This window comes from Pavona decussata, unplaced genomic scaffold, assembly GCF_977016875.1.
Source record: "Pavona decussata unplaced genomic scaffold, jaPavDecu1.1 SCAFFOLD_87, whole genome shotgun sequence".
NCBI lineage: Eukaryota > Metazoa > Cnidaria > Anthozoa > Scleractinia > Agariciidae > Pavona > Pavona decussata.
This window is the reverse complement of record NW_028145504.1, coordinates 4,830,705-4,849,169: the sequence shown is the minus strand read 5'-3', so window position 1 is coordinate 4,849,169 and position 18,465 is coordinate 4,830,705. Positions and strand designations below refer to the sequence as shown.

At 39.1% G+C, this 18,465-nt stretch overlaps 1 protein-coding gene and 1 long non-coding RNA gene across 4 annotated transcripts; one reads left to right on the top strand and one right to left on the bottom strand.

Moving 5' to 3' along the window:
* Positions 1-4,720: 4,720 nt before the first annotated feature.
* Positions 4,721-6,354, top strand: LOC146474951 (uncharacterized). 2 transcript variants are annotated; one of them, XM_085116303.1, is made up of 2 exons: positions 4,721-5,039; positions 5,674-6,354. In XM_085116303.1, exons 1-2 carry the CDS (start codon positions 4,794-4,796, stop codon positions 5,734-5,736), a joined length of 309 nt encoding a protein of 102 aa, XP_084972429.1. In that variant the 5' UTR covers positions 4,721-4,793; the 3' UTR covers positions 5,737-6,354. The 2 variants fall into 2 exon arrangements, with proteins under 2 accessions (XP_084972429.1, XP_084972430.1); XM_085116304.1 differs by having other exon boundaries at positions 4,730-5,058.
* A 5,767-nt stretch (positions 6,355-12,121) lies between these two features.
* On the bottom strand, positions 12,122-14,441 carry LOC146474950 (uncharacterized). 2 transcript variants are annotated; one of them, XR_014866020.1, is made up of 3 exons: positions 14,427-14,441; positions 13,512-14,133; positions 12,122-12,515 (listed from the first exon to the last, which is right to left on the bottom strand). It is a non-coding gene; the product is annotated as an uncharacterized LOC146474950 (long non-coding RNA). The 2 variants fall into 2 exon arrangements; XR_014866019.1 differs by lacking the exon at positions 14,427-14,441 and having other exon boundaries at positions 13,512-14,334.
* Positions 14,442-18,465: the final 4,024 nt, after the last annotated feature.

Below are 18,465 nucleotides of genomic sequence, written 5' to 3'. Positions count from 1 at the left end.
GTGACGTCTGGCGACGAAAAGTATTCAGAAAAGTTTACTTGTGTGTCGTCTGGTCCTCTGCATTCAAAAGTTTCGTAAATAAGTTCAACCTTTTCTTGTTTTTATCATCCGAATTTATAAGGTAAATTGGCAACAGAAAAGAGATACAAAAATACCCTTTTGCATCTCTTTACGGTGGCCAATTTACATTTATTTAGTTATCAATTCGGTTGACAAAACCAGAAGTTCGGTTTCACTTCCCCACCGGCGCAGAACAGTTTTTTCCTCCTTATTCATATAATTTCACTTATTGTTCACATTTCCGAATCCTTCGTGCGGAACACTGAGGGTGATGGGGCCATGAAATGCTAATAAACGATAAATAGGACAAAAATTGTTTTAGGACCTCACTGAGTGACAATGTTCACCCGAGTCACCGCATGTAAATCAAGCTCAAAAAAAGAATTAATTTGTGTGTTTCTTTCCCCTTGCAACTTTAAGCACTTCCACTCGATCACGTTTTGTTTTTAGAGGGGATAGGTTGTTGGTAAGATAAATTTGCCACCCTAAGGGCTAGTGCTCGAAATCCCAACTTTTGTATTTCTTTATAGAGGCCAAATTTACCTTTTTTACCACAACTGTTTCTAATCTCGCAATCTGATTGGCTAATTTTCCGTTGTCGATAAGAGTCTAGACAACGCTGCTCGCGTCAATCAGCGCGCGGAAATTTTGACAGTTATTGTAAAAATTTTCTTTGACGTTGATATTGTGGTAAAAAACAAATCAAATGTGGTTTAGCGTTGTCTGCACTCTTATCGACAACGATATTCGTCAACACAGTGGTCAAAATTTGTTGTGGACTCACTCGGCTGCGCCTCGTGAGTCCACAACATTTTGACCACTGTGATGACGAATATCGTTGTCGATAAGAGTACAGACAACGCCAAACCACATTCGATTTGTTAAATCGACTCAGTTGGCAAAACCGTACATTTTATTTTCGCCCTGTGCAATGATGTCATTTCTGGCTGGACATTTACACCGAACAGTCCGTGGAGATTGCTAACATGGTCAGAGGATCAAGGAATCGAACTGTCCTCTTTAGGCTTCTCAGTTGAAAACATTGCCGTCAGAATCAAATGTGAAGTTCATGATTCGCGATCCGTTCTCGTGGAGTTATAGAGCGCTGGGAAAAACAAAAAAAACGGAGCAGACACTGAATGGTCTTGAACTAGAAAACTGAGACAAAATCAATGGGCTACTTTTATGAAAAAAAAAATTAGCCAATTTAAAGTTCATTTGTTAATTTAATAATTTCTGAAAACAGAGTTTTTAAGGAAATTGACTTTTTTAACTAAAAGTTGATTAATCATCGAAGTGTCATAATCTCCAAAAGGCGTGAACTCCCCAATGACCTTTTCGCGGCAAACGGATTCATCTGGAAGTTTCTTTTACATCTCATTAGCAATTTTTGTTTACGTTCGAGTGCCATGCTTGTCGAAAGAGGTACAAGGTACAAGTTTTGCCCTCTGCGCACAGAGAAACAGGAAGAACAGTACCGCTATGTTTAAATAGATTGTTTTTGTTGCGCTTCCTATGTTACTTTCTATTGGTCGGTGGCATGACCTCGTTAACAAAGTTCTGCTGTATCAGTGTATGCATTGCTGCAAAAACTGTGCAAATCTTTGGAGGCTAAAATTTCAGGTTTTGTTTTCGCGAGTATTCCCTCTATTCAAATGAATTAAAAGGGTGTCTAGACTTACCAGATTTTTAACAAAATTTGGCCAAATTGTTCGTCATACATTACCTTTTAGAAATCCGAATTATCCCAGCGCGTGAGACTCATTGAAAAATATTCCATTTTCAAACTTTATAATAGATTTTCTCAGGAACCAATGGCCTGACACCCTTTGTAAGCCCATTATCTCCCGAATGTAGTCTAGTTTGTTGGGAAGGAGTCTGCATTAATCAGTGTGAGGGCTGGTACACGCTGTCAGTTTTGCGTTACAAACTTTCGTGCTCGCCGGCCAAAGCAAAAATGTTTAAAAGTAGCGTTATTTTCAGATTCTACAGTTTATAAGCTTTACTATACAATGGTATTTATTTTCATTCTGAGGAACACCCGCGAAGGTTTGGCCGAATAACCTGATAGCTCTGCCAAAACAATAAACTCAAGATAGGCCTCGTAGTACGTAGTGCTCCAAATTCCCCGACTTCAGGAATTCGTTGAGATGGTTCTATGTCGTCTGAGTGACCTAAGCCCAATTGAATGAACCTTTAATCTTCCCCTGTCTTAACAATCTGTGGTCATTTATCTGTTTGTGAAGACGAAGATTTTTTTGACATGTTTAATTCACCTTGATTTGAAAAAAATTTAATAGACTTGGGGCCTATTCGGTAAAAATAGCAGGTCTGGCTGGCTTGAAATCTGGCATTAGCAGTTAATCTTCCCTGAAAAACTTGTAATTTACACGAATACTATGGAGTTTAAACCAATTAAAAATACATTTTAAGAACGTTAAGACTGTGAAGATGCAGGTCCACCTTGCCTCTTGGTGAATTAAGTGCAATGTGGCCTTGATCACGTTTACGGCAAAATTGAGAATTTTGTTATTGCATGTCTTTTGTTATCATAGTGCGCGTGCGAACGATTAAAGCGATGCTTTAAACCTTTTGTTTAGTGTATAATAATAGCCGTATTGCCGTCGCCGTCTTAGTTTACCTTTCGTAAACAGCCATCGTCTTTATTTTGATATCTTATGCGGCTACCAGAATCCTCCGACTTGTTGTCTGTTCCCCAGCGTGAGCGCTTGCGTGAACATGATAGCATTTTAGTAGGTGACTTAACAATAGATGTGGCTTTATGTTCTTTAAGGCCTAGTATCTCAAAATGACTGCGAAGAAAACAGGTGAACGTTTGAAAGACCTATAAGGGTTAGGAAGGAGTTAGGACATTAGACTGTGTAAAGAAGCGCAAGAACACCAGGCTGAAACTGCATGGTGTCTATTTTTGTACATTCCCAGTATGCGACACGTGGCGCCCTTTGGCAATAACTGAGTATCATAATCTACTTAATCCTAATTAATCCCATTTTATCATTAGTAAGCTGCTTAGTTTCTAGTGGGGACAGTCGTCTAAAGATAACATATTTAGGTAGCGAATGTTATTCAACAAATTTATTGCAGTTCCATTAACACGTAGTACATTTACATTTGTCAACGTTGCGAAATTAGTAATTAGCCCATTTCAATAAAATGTTGCGTTTCCACTCCCATCATCCAACCTATTCCCGTAAGAAAAGTGACAACAATAATTCTAATGCATTCTCTACTCCCTTTGATAAACAAATTTCTTATTCCCCCTGCATGTACGTCATTGATTGTGTCAGACATTTAAATCATTTGATTGCGTCTGAAATCTAAATCCTCCTCGTTAACGGTTGCAAACGCCCTGCAGTCTTGACCAATCCCGTTACAAAATGTCAGCCGTATGATTTATGCTTGACACAAGTAGTAACGTTTATTTATTTTTCTTTTATTTTCCTTTTGGTCGACTGACCAGCTTTTAAGAGAAAGAGAACAATGGACTGAGAAGGAAACATCAGTGAATCTTAAGAGAAAAGGAAAGAAACAAATGGCTGACCTATTTTACGATTATCAGTTCAGCGTGTTCAGGGCGGTCGCTATTGGACGCAATTTAACCTTCACACTCCAGAGATTCAAACGTTGCACTATGAAGCACTTGAGTTGGTTGATGGTTCTGATAGTAAGTCTTAAATACGCCACAAACTAAAATTGATGATGTTTATCGGAAAATTCCAGCATTGCGGTTTGCTTTGTTCATTGTCATTTTACAAAATGGCACTTGTGATTTAGCTTCCATTTTTAATTTTGAGTATGCACACTTGACAAGCAATGAGCATCTTGTACGTGGGAAGTAGAGTTCGAGAAAGTTTTTCTTTTCTTTAAAGAAAGTACCACAAAACGCGGCATGTTTCTGGAAAAGAAGAGACGTGGCTTCATTGAAACGCCCAGGAGTCCCCAGAATCCATCCTGTTGTCAGATTTAACTCGTTCCGCTACTTCAGTTTGGATTTTCCATGACCTTTGAATGGTCGAGTGAATTCGCCAGCTGGTAGAACCCACTGGTTGCGCTTGTGAACCACCTTACTTCATAGAAGCAATATTCTAAACATTTCCGTTGGTTTATAGATGATCCGTGATGGAAAGTTATAGAACAACTTAGAGCTTGCGCGGATAACCATCTTAAAATGAACATGGATTGCGAACAAAGTCCTTTTAATATCTTGTTCTCCCCTTTGGTTTCAATGCTGTTATGCTCATAAAAATTTCTGACACGGTACTCTTTTCCTTGGTGTTAATCATGCGAACGCCTTTGATTCACAGAGTCAAATTCTGTCTTACGAAATGTACGTGGAACTGGCTCTAGGTGGGGGATGAAGGGTGGGGGCCAAGGGCACAAAAAAATTGTTTTTCAGTTTTCCACACGGGCAGTATCACGCAAGTGGATAGGTCGAGCGATTTTATTGCTTCCATGAATTACCGCTTTCCAACAGCAATAGCCCAAATCCATTATGCTTTCCTCGACCAATGTTTGGGAAAATAATCTACTTTTAAGAAGTATACAATGCGGTCGTGTCAGCATTCCTTGGACGGGTAGACAAATACAATACTATTGAATTCGGGCGGACTTATTTTGACCAATTGGATTCTTTGAAGCTGATTGGTCATTATTATTCCGGTTCTTCCGGTAAGAGTGTTGATAAATAGAAAGCCGTGTTTTGACGAGTCCTTATGAGAAAACTGGTCGTGATAAGCTCAACTGGTCGTGCCGTGATGAAGTCCATGGGGTCGCTTGTCCTTCTGTACGCGTTACTGGGGATTATCGCCATTGGCCAACAGATCGAGAATGGGGATGCTAAAAGAATCGTCATCATTATGACAGGAGGACGAATAGAGTCGACTAAAACTGAAACACCCAAGACACCCAGCTTTACACAGAGACACCACCACAAGAAAGAAAAATGGATCAGACACTGGGTAAAGAGGATGATGTTAAGTAAGAAATAACAAGGCTTAAGTTCAGTATTTTAACAACAAACCAAGCGGGGCATTTAAATTCGATTTTATCAATTTACATTCAGATGATTAATGCGGAATCCCAACGAAGGGTTGTCGTCAGGAAATTGATATTTAGCGTTAATCTCTTCTCTTGTCTGTCTTTGTTTGCTTGCTGTAAGAAGGTGTTGAAGGCAGACAGTTTTAACATAAACTGAACTACAGACAAACTTGACCGTGCAACACTAACGAGCACGAGTAACTTCTTGTACCATTCCTTCAGGAATTCCACAAATTGTCCATCTGGTTGTTCAAAGCTCCAGAAAAGCAGCATGAGGGCAGCATGTCGGGGCAGCATGATTGAATTCTCCAGCAGAGGGTACCATATTGTCAATTGTTTTGCCGTCGTGGAGAAACAGTATACAAATGCATCTGCATACAGATTAATTTATTAGTAATGCGTTTGTAAAGGACAAACAATTTAAGTGCCCATTAATCAAACTATTTTGGATACATTAATGATAAGCTTGTCAGCTTATGAGCAAATGACATCAAAACGTTTTTGCGCCGTCAGTAAGTCTTACATTCTGTTCCTTCTCTGTCTGTTTCAAATTAGAAAACAAGAACGGCTGACAACTCGTCGAAAGGCACTGGTGCAGTCCTTGTATCTCCAACATAAGGCGCTGAATTTACAACGTGCGGTCTTGGTCGGATAGCTTTGATGTCCATTTTTTCTACCGACATAGACACCAAGGGAAAGCTAAGACTGTTGCGTAGATCAAGGTCTCCGGCATTGCTTGAAACTTCATTAGAAGTGTAAATTAAATATTATGCATATTATGTCATCACCATGACAATTGTGACTGTTAAGTTATTTATAGAATGCCTTGTAAAAATGCCTTTTTGGAGTTGTTACATCGGGATTGACTACACCATTCGAACAGTGTCCCCGTGAGGGCTTTTGAGCGATGTTGTTTTGTGATTTCCTGGTAAAAATCGAAATTTACTGCAGTGGATAGTATTGCTTGCCTGTGAAAGTCAGAGGAAACAGATTACTTGTCAATTGATTATATCGCCGAATACGCTTCGGCTGTTGTCGATTAATTGGTTATGCTCTTTATCAAATGAGACGCAAAAGAGAAGCAAATTGTAAATAACAGTTCGAGTGTGTAAAAAATGTACACAATGTCTAAAGAATCAATGCAATAGCCATTAGCCACACAAAGGGCAAACTGTCAAGGCGCGTACTTAGCATAGTCAGACTATTAAATTGCAATTAAGCTACTGTTAAACACTAGATTTGCTTGTTGTTTTGTTTTGTTTTCAGTTTTATGTAAAAAGTCGCAAATCTTGCTCAGTTGACGTCTTGCCTGTCATCAGATGACATTTCATCCCGTGATCTCCTCCGAAAAAGAGAGACTTCTCTATTCTCCTTCGGGATGGAATTAACCACGTTCTCTAAAACTCGTTTTGGGGGGGGGGGGGGGGGTGGATATTGACAGCATTCATAAATGCTGTAGGAAATGAATGTTAAGAAAACAATTTAATTAAATTAGGCTTTTCACCACCGTTTCAGACTCCCTTTTTTAAAGACCACGGGTCAGTTAGGTTTCGTTAAGTGGATTAGAGGCGTTAAGTCGTCCTATCTTTAGAGGGCGTTCGGTTTTCTGTATTCGACAAAACAATCTGTAAAATGACCCCATGGATCTCTTGTATGAGGATTTTGGAGCACCTGCAAATGCCTCAAAAGATGAACCACTTTTTTCAAATGTAGAGCACTAATTGAGGGCACATTGAAGATCGAAGAGAAAATCTCTCGGAGCAAGGACGAAAACCAACAACAAACTCAATCCACGTATGAACAATCCAGGTCATGATCGACCCGGGTCACATTGGTGGGAGACGTGTGCTCTCACCGGCATCACCAACCCTGCTCCCCTGACCATCATTTGTCTATATCGTTGGCAGAGCATTACTGAACCTGAGCAAATATAGACTCGATCAATCGATTGCTTGAGGGTTTTTCCTTAATTGTTGTACAGAAAACTTTCTTCTGGTCGAAAAATACAACATAAAAGCTGTAGGAAATGAATAGAAGTAAAATAATTTAATTAAATTACACTTTCCCGGAGTACGGTGCCAAGGTTCACCACAATTTCAGACTCCCTTTTAATGACGTGGATTAAAGGCGTATAGTTGTCCTATATTTAGAGGGCGTTGGGTTTTCCGTAAAGGGAAAAGTCAGATCTTAACAATTATCCCAGTGAACCCCTTGCAGTAGGAGTTTGGAGCACCGTCATTTGTTGGTTAATGCTGGCAGAGCATACGCAAACCTTTAAAAAAAAAATACAAAGACTCGATCAATCATCGATCGATCGATTTACTTTCTCAATTGGTGTACAGCATATTTTCTTGAGGTTGAAGAAAACCGCATAAATGAATGCAAATAAGATGATTTAATTACACTACCCTTTCCTGTGCCAAGACTCAACACGATTTCAGACTCCCCTATTTTATGACCACATGTCAGTTAGGTCAGTTGAGTTAATGGGATTAAAGACGTTAAGTGGTCTTTATTTAGAGGGCGTTCAGTTTTCCGTAATGGGAAAGTGATTGGCAGAATGATCCCGATCTCTTCAGTGTAGCTGGATTTTTGAGCACCTGTCATATGAAATCTGGCCTGACCATTATTTACCGATTAGCGAAGCAGAATACAAGCAGACTTGGACAAATATACTGACTCTCGATCAAATGACCGATCATATATTTTTTCTTAATAGACCTTCAGTTCAGATTCTCGTTATTGAAATGGACCTACCTGGCAATAGAGGCTCTTGTGGGGAGATATATTTAAAAATATTTACATATAAAAGTATTTCACCCACCTAAGCCTCGAGCGCAAGCTAGTTCAGTTCATATACGGTCTATTTGAAGGGAATGTTTCCTTCAAGTTGAGGAAATTATAAATAGTAGTTTACTGTTAAATCGGTGAATTACGCTACCTTTTTGATACGATCACCTCATTAGTACGGTCTCTTTATTTTGGTCCGAACCAAATCATGTAACCTAATTACCACATAATGATTTTTAAGCTGAAGAAAAATGATCTCAAGTGGTAGATTGGCTAAAAGGCGGACACCCACTGGAATAATAACCCGGTAAAGTGGCTGCGTCGCCTATTTTTAGTCATTGCTTTAAAACTGACTAAAAGCCTTTTTGAAAACAAAGGAAAAACAAAATTAATGTTTTAAGCCGGTGTTACACTCGACGATTCGCAACGATGATTTTCAGGGCCAAACGCTTTGATTCGGCAACGACGACTGTTTTAGCGCTACAATGTTGCGCGAAAATTTCGGGCCACGTCACATGAATGAGTACCTGCACAATTTTCTGTGTGATTGTAGCTCTGTCAGCACGTTAGGAGTTTTTAATCAGCTTCATAAAGTTGCAACGTGTAGGAGGCGCGAAACATGCGCTGAAGATTGACTTTAGAAGCTGTTTAATTTTTCGTTAGTGTAGGCTTTAGGCAGCCCTTCAGTGAGGGACGTTGCTCCTGTTTTGGATTTTCCTGTCAATACTTGTCTTTGTATTGCCAAACTATGAAAGAGCTCTGAAAGAATCATGTATACTGCATCAATTTTCCGCGCGATTAAACAATCGTCGTTACCACTTGCCGCTTGTAACTCACACTAAATTAACTGGTGTTGCACTACTGAATCGTCACGCGTAACATTACTTTTCGTTTCGTTTAATATAACGGTTCTTGCTCACGGATGCCCAGGGTGGCAATGGATTGCAACTGGATGGAGATAGATTGAAGCTTTTAAAACTTTGGCCAAGTTTTTAAGGCTTGTTCGTTCTGTTTGATATTAATAACAATTGATCTGATTCGCAACGACGATTTTTGCCCCCGCAGGGTTTTGGCCCAGAGGCCAAAACCCGAGGAGGCACCCTAGGATTCCCCGCGTGTATACATATAAGGAATTTCAAAATGTAAGAAAGTAAGTACTGTAAGTAAATTTGTAAGTATGCGAAAAAAATCTCGATTTGATCAAACTAGGCGCGCACGGTCGTCTCGGGTAATATTTCAGCAAGCGCGCAAGGTGCTGTCGGGTAGCTGTCATTCTGCAACCACGAGGTCTTCGAGCAGCGTTTGACGGTCTTGCGAGCAAGAGTCTGCGTTTCGTCGTCCTCTTGCAGCATTTCGAGTTCTTTCTAGCAGTGTTTCAAGGTCTTGCAACCACGAGTTTGCATTTCGCCATCATTTAGCAGCATTTCAACCATGAGTTCGCGTTTTGCCATCTTCTAACAGCGTGTCAAGGTCTTGCAACCACGAAGTCACGTTTCGCCATCTTCTGCATCTTTAGCAGCCTTTCACATAATTATACATACAATACGTTGCTGTTTCACAAAACAAAACTGTATGACTGTAATAGATTTCAATGTCAAATTTACAGAGAAATATGCTAACCAGTTACATGGATGTTAACTTCAATAAATATTCAAACATTTCTTTTTTAACATTCGTATGCACAGTATCATGATATCCAGTAAAAACCATATACAGGTGTTAAACAGATCTTCAAAAGTGGGGGCAGCTCTAATGAAAACTATTACTAGTTAGCGCTATAATGTTGTCGTGTAATATAATGTTGCGCTAAAATTCGGGACCGTGTAACATAGATGACAACAAATCGTGTCTCCGTGTGTGAGCCGAAAAAATCGCAGTCTTATGACTGGCCTAATAGTTTATAATTTAAAAAAAACTCTCTTGATACTTTCCTTGTTATATATGTTCTAGAAAATTTCGTTCAGTCAACCCACTTTTGACCCCCCAAAACGCTAAATCCTATTATCTACGCCCTTAATAAGGACCACCTCAAGTCATTAAGGCGGTCAGGCTTTATTTTGGCCCAAACGAAACACTTACCCATTTTCTTGTGGAAAATCCTTCCAGTTCGGCCACCCCGTCAACACGGCTACAGGACAAACAAGGTTAAGCCCTAGCAATCTTTTCCATTAGTTTAATGATAAAGCAACATTCCACCATTCAAAATATATAATACAAAATGAACGCAAATATTCCTCTTTACATCACGTAAAGTAGTGATGGTAAACGGCCGCAAAAGATTTTAAAAACTAGTCTGCGAAGCAGTCGTTTCTTTTCTGAGATTTTTAGCTGGAGGCTCGTGATGGCAGAGAACGCGAAAAGGAGCAAAAAATATATTGCGCTCGCTTGAAAAGGAAACCACTGCCACGCAGGTTAGTTGAAAATCTGATTTGCGTCTCGTCCATCCGCCCTTCTTTTATTCTCCTTCGTTTGGTTTTCTTCCTTGAAGGCCGCTGTTGCTTTTAAATTTATCTTTGTTATGCCGCTATTATATTTTTAGTGCCATTCAGCCTCTTTAAACCGCCGCGCCTGCTAATACGGACAGATTTCCGTAGACCTTTGGTGAGGGGATCAGTGAGGTTCAAGGAGACCAAACACCTCAAGAGACGATAAAATAAGGGATCGACCATTGGAAAAGTGACGGGATTAAAAAATACAAAAACAATCTATGCAAGCTACTGGACAGTAAAAAGAATCGTGCGGAAGCTAATTCAATAAAACTTTTATATTTGTTGTTTACGAGCTGCACTAATACCTGGTCTCAGGTGTTTAAAAACGGATAACTTTATTCAGTTGATAAATCGCTATCCAGCGAATAAAATGTATTCCCACCAACACATTTTATCCGCTGGATAGCGAATTACCCACTGGATAAAGTTATCCATGCAGTCTTTAAACAACTGGGGCCAACTGGTTGTTCAAAGAGCGGATAACTTTATCCAGCGGGTAAGTCGCTATCCAGCGGATAAAATGTATTGGTGGGAATACAGTTTATCCGCTGGATAGCGTTTTATCTGCCGAATAGAGTTATCCGCTCTTTGAACAAGCAGTACCTCACGCATGCGCACAGCCATATCACCCGGGGTGTGGCAGCCGTTGACAGCTGTTTGGGCCTCATTAGGGCCTTTTCAGCATGGCCTGGGTGAAATGGCTGTGCGCATGCGTGAGGTACTGGCCATACCTAGCTGTGTAGTGCGAACATTTTCTTTTTAAGATGGTTTGTTACAAAATAATGTATTTAATTTCCCAAATCCTAAACCCAGTAAAACCTCTGTTTGAAAGCTTTTTCCAGGCAATCAGGAGGAGAGAGAGCTGGTGATGAACAACTTTAGTGGGGAAGAGAAGAAAAAAGACTCTAGGCTACATTTTTTCCAAGAATAAAACGCAAGCTAAAAATGTCCCACCCTTGGCCTCCCATCACTTTTCTAATAGTATGTCCCCAAAATCAGCCACCGACACAACAGTCAAAATTCTGTTCCCTGTGAGAGCACGTAAGCGGTCCCCACTGAAATGCCTCCCTACAAATTTTAAGGAGCAAAGCCACCCCAGGCGCAATGCGCGTTCATGACAAGTACTTTGAGATCGTTGGCTCAACTGTTTCATATACCGGTCGGAGAGTTCAGGAAGCTGTTTTCATGTATTTGAATCGCGTTCATCTTCAGAAAATTAGCTGAATTTTTAGTAATTAAAGAAGCTGCTTGTTGTGATATTTTTGAAAGCTTTTGCAATGGCAGCAAAGCAAAAATCCCGCGACGAGTTGTGTGCAAATTAGTCTCAACTGGACTTTACAGCTCATGTGCCACAGTTGACATAGTCCCTTTAAATTACATCAGAACAAATGTAGGTAACCTTGCAGCCCTAATTAGCATGAGAAAACAAAGAGAAACTTAAGGATTCTGCAAGTTGTAGTCAAATGATGACATAATAAAAATGTCCTTATTTCCGATCGATCCACGGAGATATGTTCAAAGATGCCCGAGGGGACCACCCAGGGGAACGTTTATGTGATCTTCATGAGTAGTTCTCTCGAACAATATTTTGGCGCGAGAATTGCAAAGAAATCTATCTTCAACAACGTAGTATAGCATGAAGGTTGAAAGGGTTATATGAATTTTTAAAACAGTGCCCCGATAAAAGAAAACAAACACGACAGTATGTTCTACGAAAACGTCAGGTTTATTTAAATTGATGACCAATCCTGCTTGCCACGCCCGTTAATTCATATTAATCTTTCATGCGTGTAAGCTGCAACAGTAGAAATATTACTTAGTCATAAGTCAGATCATTTTAATACTCCATCGGATGATCTAGTTCTCTTTTAAACGCGTTCATATCTTCTTTTCTTTTTTTATAAATAATTATTGCAACTGAAATATATTAATCCATTTGTGTATAACGAAATGAAGGCGTCATGTTGCGTAATAAATAATTCTATTAAATAAATTATGTTGAGTTCTTTCTTCATTCTTCCGGTAAGCGCTACGTCGAGGATATTCAGCTCGTTGCGTCGTTGATCACGTGACATTTTGACGTCAAGGGTCCCCTCCAGAAGACATGCTGCTAGCTGTCTGTAAAGGAAGGAAGGCAAATCAAGGGACCCGGTTATACATGTCATATAGAATGACTTGCAGCAGTATGACTTAATAAGAAAACACTAGTTTGCAGCGTTCTTACTTGTATAAAAATGTTATAAATGCGTTTTACGCAAACCGACTACACTTTACTGAAAATGTGGTCGAGAGTGCGTTTGACCGTTAGAGCTTCTAGATCACTGCACATGTTCAAAGGAAAGAACCTTCATCCCTGAAATCTGTCGCAATCTTCATCACATCTGGTCATCCTTGCACTTTCATAGTTTAGAATCAGTTTTTGTCCATTTTTCTTCCTTTCTTAGTTGTTAATTTAACTATATTTTTCTTCGGAAGAAAGTTCTGGCAGTTGGAAAAAAAACAATGACTGGACAGCGTGGTCGAGAAAGAACAAAGAGAGAAATTATCACAAACAAGAATTTTTTACAACAATTTATTACCTCATAATTTTACTTAATAATAAGCGTAATCATTTCACCCATTTCGCACATATTTCCTAGCTACGTGGGGCTCAGAAAAATGTTTAGGATAACCATCAAAACGAACTTAATATTATTTGACAAACCATTGCGCTACTTGTACACTGTCGGTTGTCAGATCATTCACGGATGTAACGCATGTGTAGTGATATTTGTCAAGTGCGTGTTAAGTGCGCACGTGAAGTGTTTCGTCATTGTCAGTTTCACCTCGCATTTTTTCCAGTGGAATGATGCCGCTTGTTATTTCCTTCTTAAAAATGTTTTCATGTCGTGTCTGTGCAAAAAGCCACACAAGCCATTCTTACTGCTATCTATGTATATGCATTTAGGCTGGTTCAGTCTGAGATGTAGATGTTACTACAGGAAACTATCTCTCACTAGAAGATTTACTTTGCAGTCTGATTAGCTCCCTGTTTGTCAACTTAATGTTTGACGGGAGGTTAAAGGCTGATTTCTCGTGCAAATTCACATGCAAGGCTCGAAAAGTCCGACTTACCTTAGATCTGTGCTTGGATTTGTATTTTTTGACCCATTTTCGAAGGTGTCTCAGTTTTCTTTCCATCGCCTTCTCTCTATTCTCCAATTTCTGCAGACTTCTCTCCACCCTTTCTTCCTGCAATCTTTCCTTCTTTTTTTCCATCTTTAGCTGCTCACTTCTTGGGGTGAGCGATGCCGCGAATCCTTCACTTGTTTGATAAAGTGAAGCCATGATGATGAACAGGAAGATGGATACGCGCAAAACCGAACTTGCTCTCATGGCGTCTGTAATATCTGCAGTCTTCAGTGATTTTCTCCGCTATGGCTCGTACGCCCCGCACAGGTGTCTTATATACCCCATATCATGCCAAGTAAATGCTTCATCACCATGAAATAATTGGACCAATGAGGTTCAAAGGACATCGTTCTCGCAGTTCTCAAAATAACCAGAATATTACGCGATGACGTAAGTCGTCCGAGTATCCATAGAGATATGGAGCCAAACAACGCCCGATACTTTGTTTTTGCACCCCAGGGTGCTTGAAAGCGTTCGTATGGCTGACTCGCTTCGAAACTTAAACAACATTAGTGATGTATGTAAACACTAATTTCGTTTGGTCAAAACAGTCTCTGTAGCCCCTCTATTGATTAACGGAGAACGTTACGATTGAGAGAGATATCATGGACTTCCGAAACTATTGAAGGATGACTGGTTTAAAAAGAGCAGATGACTTCAACCTGAAAAATTGCAAAACATGGAAAGGAAAAGCAACCAGCTTCGATATAGCTGTAGTCAAGGAAAATTCACTGTCCCGAAACAAACTTTGCGAGCGTTAAATCATGTGCAATTAGTGATTAAGGATAAAATTAACCCGTTCACCTACAAATAAACTAAAATTAAAACTTATATAACAAACACAACTTAATAACTTACATTTTTTTCAAAACATTTAAGACAAACAGCACGTCATGCTTCGTGTCTCAATACATGGATTCATCTGGAATTTACAAGGTTCGGCATGCACTGCATCAGTGTAAAGTTGTTATTCTGTAGACCAAGGTTTACAGGCTATAAAAACTGGCGCCTGTTATTGAGCTGACGTTACAATTATGAACGCAACGCAAGCAGCAATTAACACAAGTACAAAGAAAGAAATAGCTTTAATCGCTCGGCTTACTCTTGCAATGATAAGTGTTTTTTTCTAACGTCTAGCCGTTTCCCAGTGAAACCACTTAGCATACGTGTTGCGCTCAACCAAAAGCAAAGTAGGAAATAACGCTGATGTTACAAATGCTCTTAATTTTTACGAGTTGTGCTGTGTTTTGGCGATATGGGTCCATGGAGAATTTAACAAAACACACGTACAATACTTTGCAATTAACTGTCAAATAAACGATTAATTGTCTCACTTTAATGCCTTATCCGAAGTGCGGACGTTGAACCGTGTCTTGCTTTGCGCAGAGTCAGTGAAATGAGACGAGTATTAATAGCGCTTCTTTTGCGTCTAGGCAAAAAAGCAACGAACAAATTAACTATGAATGCATTGTCATTATGATAAGACTATACATCAAAACAGACGCGCTCGATTAGATAGTCGTCAACTATTTTGGGAACCCCTCAAGCCTAAACTAGTTTCAGTTGATTTGGCTGAAGTGTTCCAAAAGAGCGCTTTACTAGCATTTGACTGCAACGGTTCGTAATTAGTGCGCGCATGTACAACCGTTTTCGGCTGGTTCGGCGCCGCTGCAAAGTCATTGATTTACGTTGTTTCAATCCCTTTCAGTGTACACGTCTTTTTCCCTGTAGCAAACAAAAGGCACGGCTTCCATGTCCTCTGAAGAAAGCTTATTCCAAACGTAACTAACCTTTTCTGTTTAATTGCTAATATTAAAACATTCTAAAGCGACGTTAAGAACCCCTGTCGGACATTGTCTGAAAAGCCGTGTAGTGTTGTGATCTAACCACTATATGTATTATGTGCGTTGTTGTGGGGTTATTTAATAGGGATGATAACCTAATAAACTTTCATCTAATTCTATGCATTACAATAATACATATCACCGTGTTTGACAATTTATGACCTAGGTGTACTGCCACAACAAGTTCACGGGGAGTTTCACAACACGGGAACATATTTTCTCGTTTCGTCAGACTTTAAATGATGCCACCCATTTATTTGGTAAAGTAAACAAGGCAAGCTTTTCTGTTTCCTCTTGCAATAAGAAATAAAAAATAAGCTTTGATATTGCGTGAGCTGAATGTTCTCCCAACAAAAACAATGTGATTTGGTCAAATAATATCACGTAGAACAAAGTAGGGTTTTAATTTTTGCGATATTTGCAATTTTTGCACAGTCCGCAACAATCTTCCTCCGCACAAACATTCTGTCCGCATTACCTCAATTGTCGAATTTAAATTCGCAAATTACATACCAACGTTTGTTTAACATGCTTGTGGATTGCTATTTCCGTAGAAAAAAAAAAAAAACAACAGAACTATTGACCAAAAACGAAAACGTTATCATTCACAAATCAAAAATCCCCCCCAAAAATTGTTCTTCTCTTAAAATTATCTTCAATTTCGCGGCTAAGGTGTCTTATCTGCGCTTGCTTTCATTGAATCCATATCTTACTAAAAGAAATAAACTAAAAAAGTTAAATGCACGGATAATACACTACAATGGATTTTTCTATTCGTGAATCATCGATACTGAAATCTTTTGTCATTCTTTCGAACTTCCTTTATCTATTTTATCCATGAAATCAACAATATTATTCATGTAATTACGATTCATATAATTTTACAAGCCGCAGCCCACCGGATGTTAATTCTTTAAGTACTTCCTTCCTTATACGTTTGAACAAAAATGAACAATGACTGATATTAAACCTCAGCTGACTCCACCTACACACAAAGTGAAAAAGAACTGTACTCTCAGCTCACGCCCACTAAAAGAAACTTGATTGTTAATACCTTTATTGTGTTTTTTCTCTTTCTTTAATTTAGCTTAGTTGGCTCCCTCAAAGTCCGAGACCTGCAACCATGATTGTATAAAAACCCACCGCTGTATTTTGTAATTGTATTGAGCTTTTACACTACTATTTTTATAGTAATTGCGTAAGGAGCGTTATCATGCTTGTTCGTATTCTTTTATAAATAAATCTGATGTTAGAGTTTCTCAATAATTATTACTTATCATTATGATTAAGTTTAATTATTATTTCTTTTTCTTTTCTTTTTTTTTTTTTTTTCTTTTTTTTTTTTTTTTCCTTCTTCTTCTTTTTTCTGACAAAATATTATTGGAGTGCATGTAAACAAGAGAATGACCTTTCCCCGACATGATCAGCTCGTTTTAAAGTTCTCATCTCCTACGTACACTGAGTAAAATTAAGGCATATTCGCGCTAGGGCTATTTCCTAGCTAGCACTACTGAAGTTTAAATGTTTTTAAAAAAATAAAACTGGATTCTAGTTTAATGCAATTCCAGGGTTTTGATTGGCTTAGCGGCGATGGTATATGAGCCATTATTATGCCATGTCCGAGAAATAGCGACCATTAAATTGTACTTCTGGTTGCAATAATTGTTCTTGCAAAGTGAAATCAAGATCTGGCAATATTTCTTGATTTTTTCAATAAAACAATTATTCCACTCGTGCTTGTTGGATGTGAGATGATTATAGCCAACTCGGCGCTTCGCCCGCGCCTTGTTGGCTATCTATCATCTCATATTTAACGCACGCTCGTGGAATAATTGTTTAAAATTATTCTCAGGTCGTATGTCCAAACTTGGGAAATACGTTATGAATACGACAAATCTAAACCATAATTTATAAGTAAGATTTCAAACAACAGAAAATCTGAGAACCGAGTCTGTACTTTTATTTCATTCATCCTTCAAACTAAATTGTTATAATTTATGTCTACTGCTTCTTGTTTGTGTGGCCATCGGGCCGATTAACAGCCATTTCTGCTAGGTTTTCTAGTGTTTCACTTCAACTCGATTGAAATGTTCCGTATGGGTCTTACATGGAAATTTCGAAGGCACTTACATGAAAACTCATTCTGAATATTCTACATTGAACAACTAGGTCATTGTATGATGTAATTCATTATACCATGGCCGAAAAATACTGTCGACTCCCGATAATTCGAACCTTCAAGGGAAATTGAAAAAGATTCGAATTATCGGGAGTTCGAGTTATCGAGGGTAAAATTATATAGAAAAAAGGAAAGGAAAATTGGTTCGAGTTAGCGCGAGGTTCGAGTTAGCGAGGGTTCGAGTTATCGGGAGTCGACTGTAGAGACTATTGAATTGTCTTCTGGTTGTTCTTGCAAGGCGAAATCACAAGATTTAGCAATATTTGTTGAATGTTTTAAATAAAACAATTATTCCACTCACGGCGTTGGATATGAGATGATAGATAGCCAACTCGGCGCTACATACGCGTATCTTTGGTTATCTCTCATCTCATATCCAACGCGCGTGAGTGGAATAATTGTTCATATCATCAGATGATAACAGTGGGAAGATGTCGGGCTGAAAGTGACATTTCTAGAATGTATTCTGTTTGTTCCTTATCGTAAAAAGACTGCGTCAATCAGTCAAACACGCCCTAAATTCTCTCTCCACCGCAGAGGCGCAGCCTATTCCGCGCTCGAGCGGACACAAAAAACGAGCGTGAAATAATGAGGAGCGCGGGGATCGAGCGGAGACAAATAAGGGATTGGAAGAGAGAGACAAAATTTCTTTATTACATTTCTGGTTTTCCTCCCCTTTCCGACTTTTAGTTCTTATTTATGAAGGTGCCTCTGCGGAGGAAAGAGCGCTAAATTCATTCCGTCTTTGGAGGTTGTTTTGCATGCAATGATGAACGAAGAGGCTGTCTGATTGTCCTCTTTAATGTCCGCTTGTCTATGCTATATATTGTACATGCGAATCGGCGCCTTGAATCGGCTGAATATCTTAATTAAA

What these genes read in the sequence shown, in the direction of transcription:
- LOC146474951 (XM_085116303.1), top strand. Translation starts at nt 4,794, where the DNA reads ATGAGAAAACTGGTCGTGATAAGCTCAACTGGTCGTGCCGTGATGAAG. An exon ending in AAAAATGGATCAGACACTGG is followed by an intron (nt 5,040 to 5,673) that starts GTAAAGAGGATG and finishes GTTTCAAATTAG; the next exon opens with AAAACAAGAACGGCTGACAA.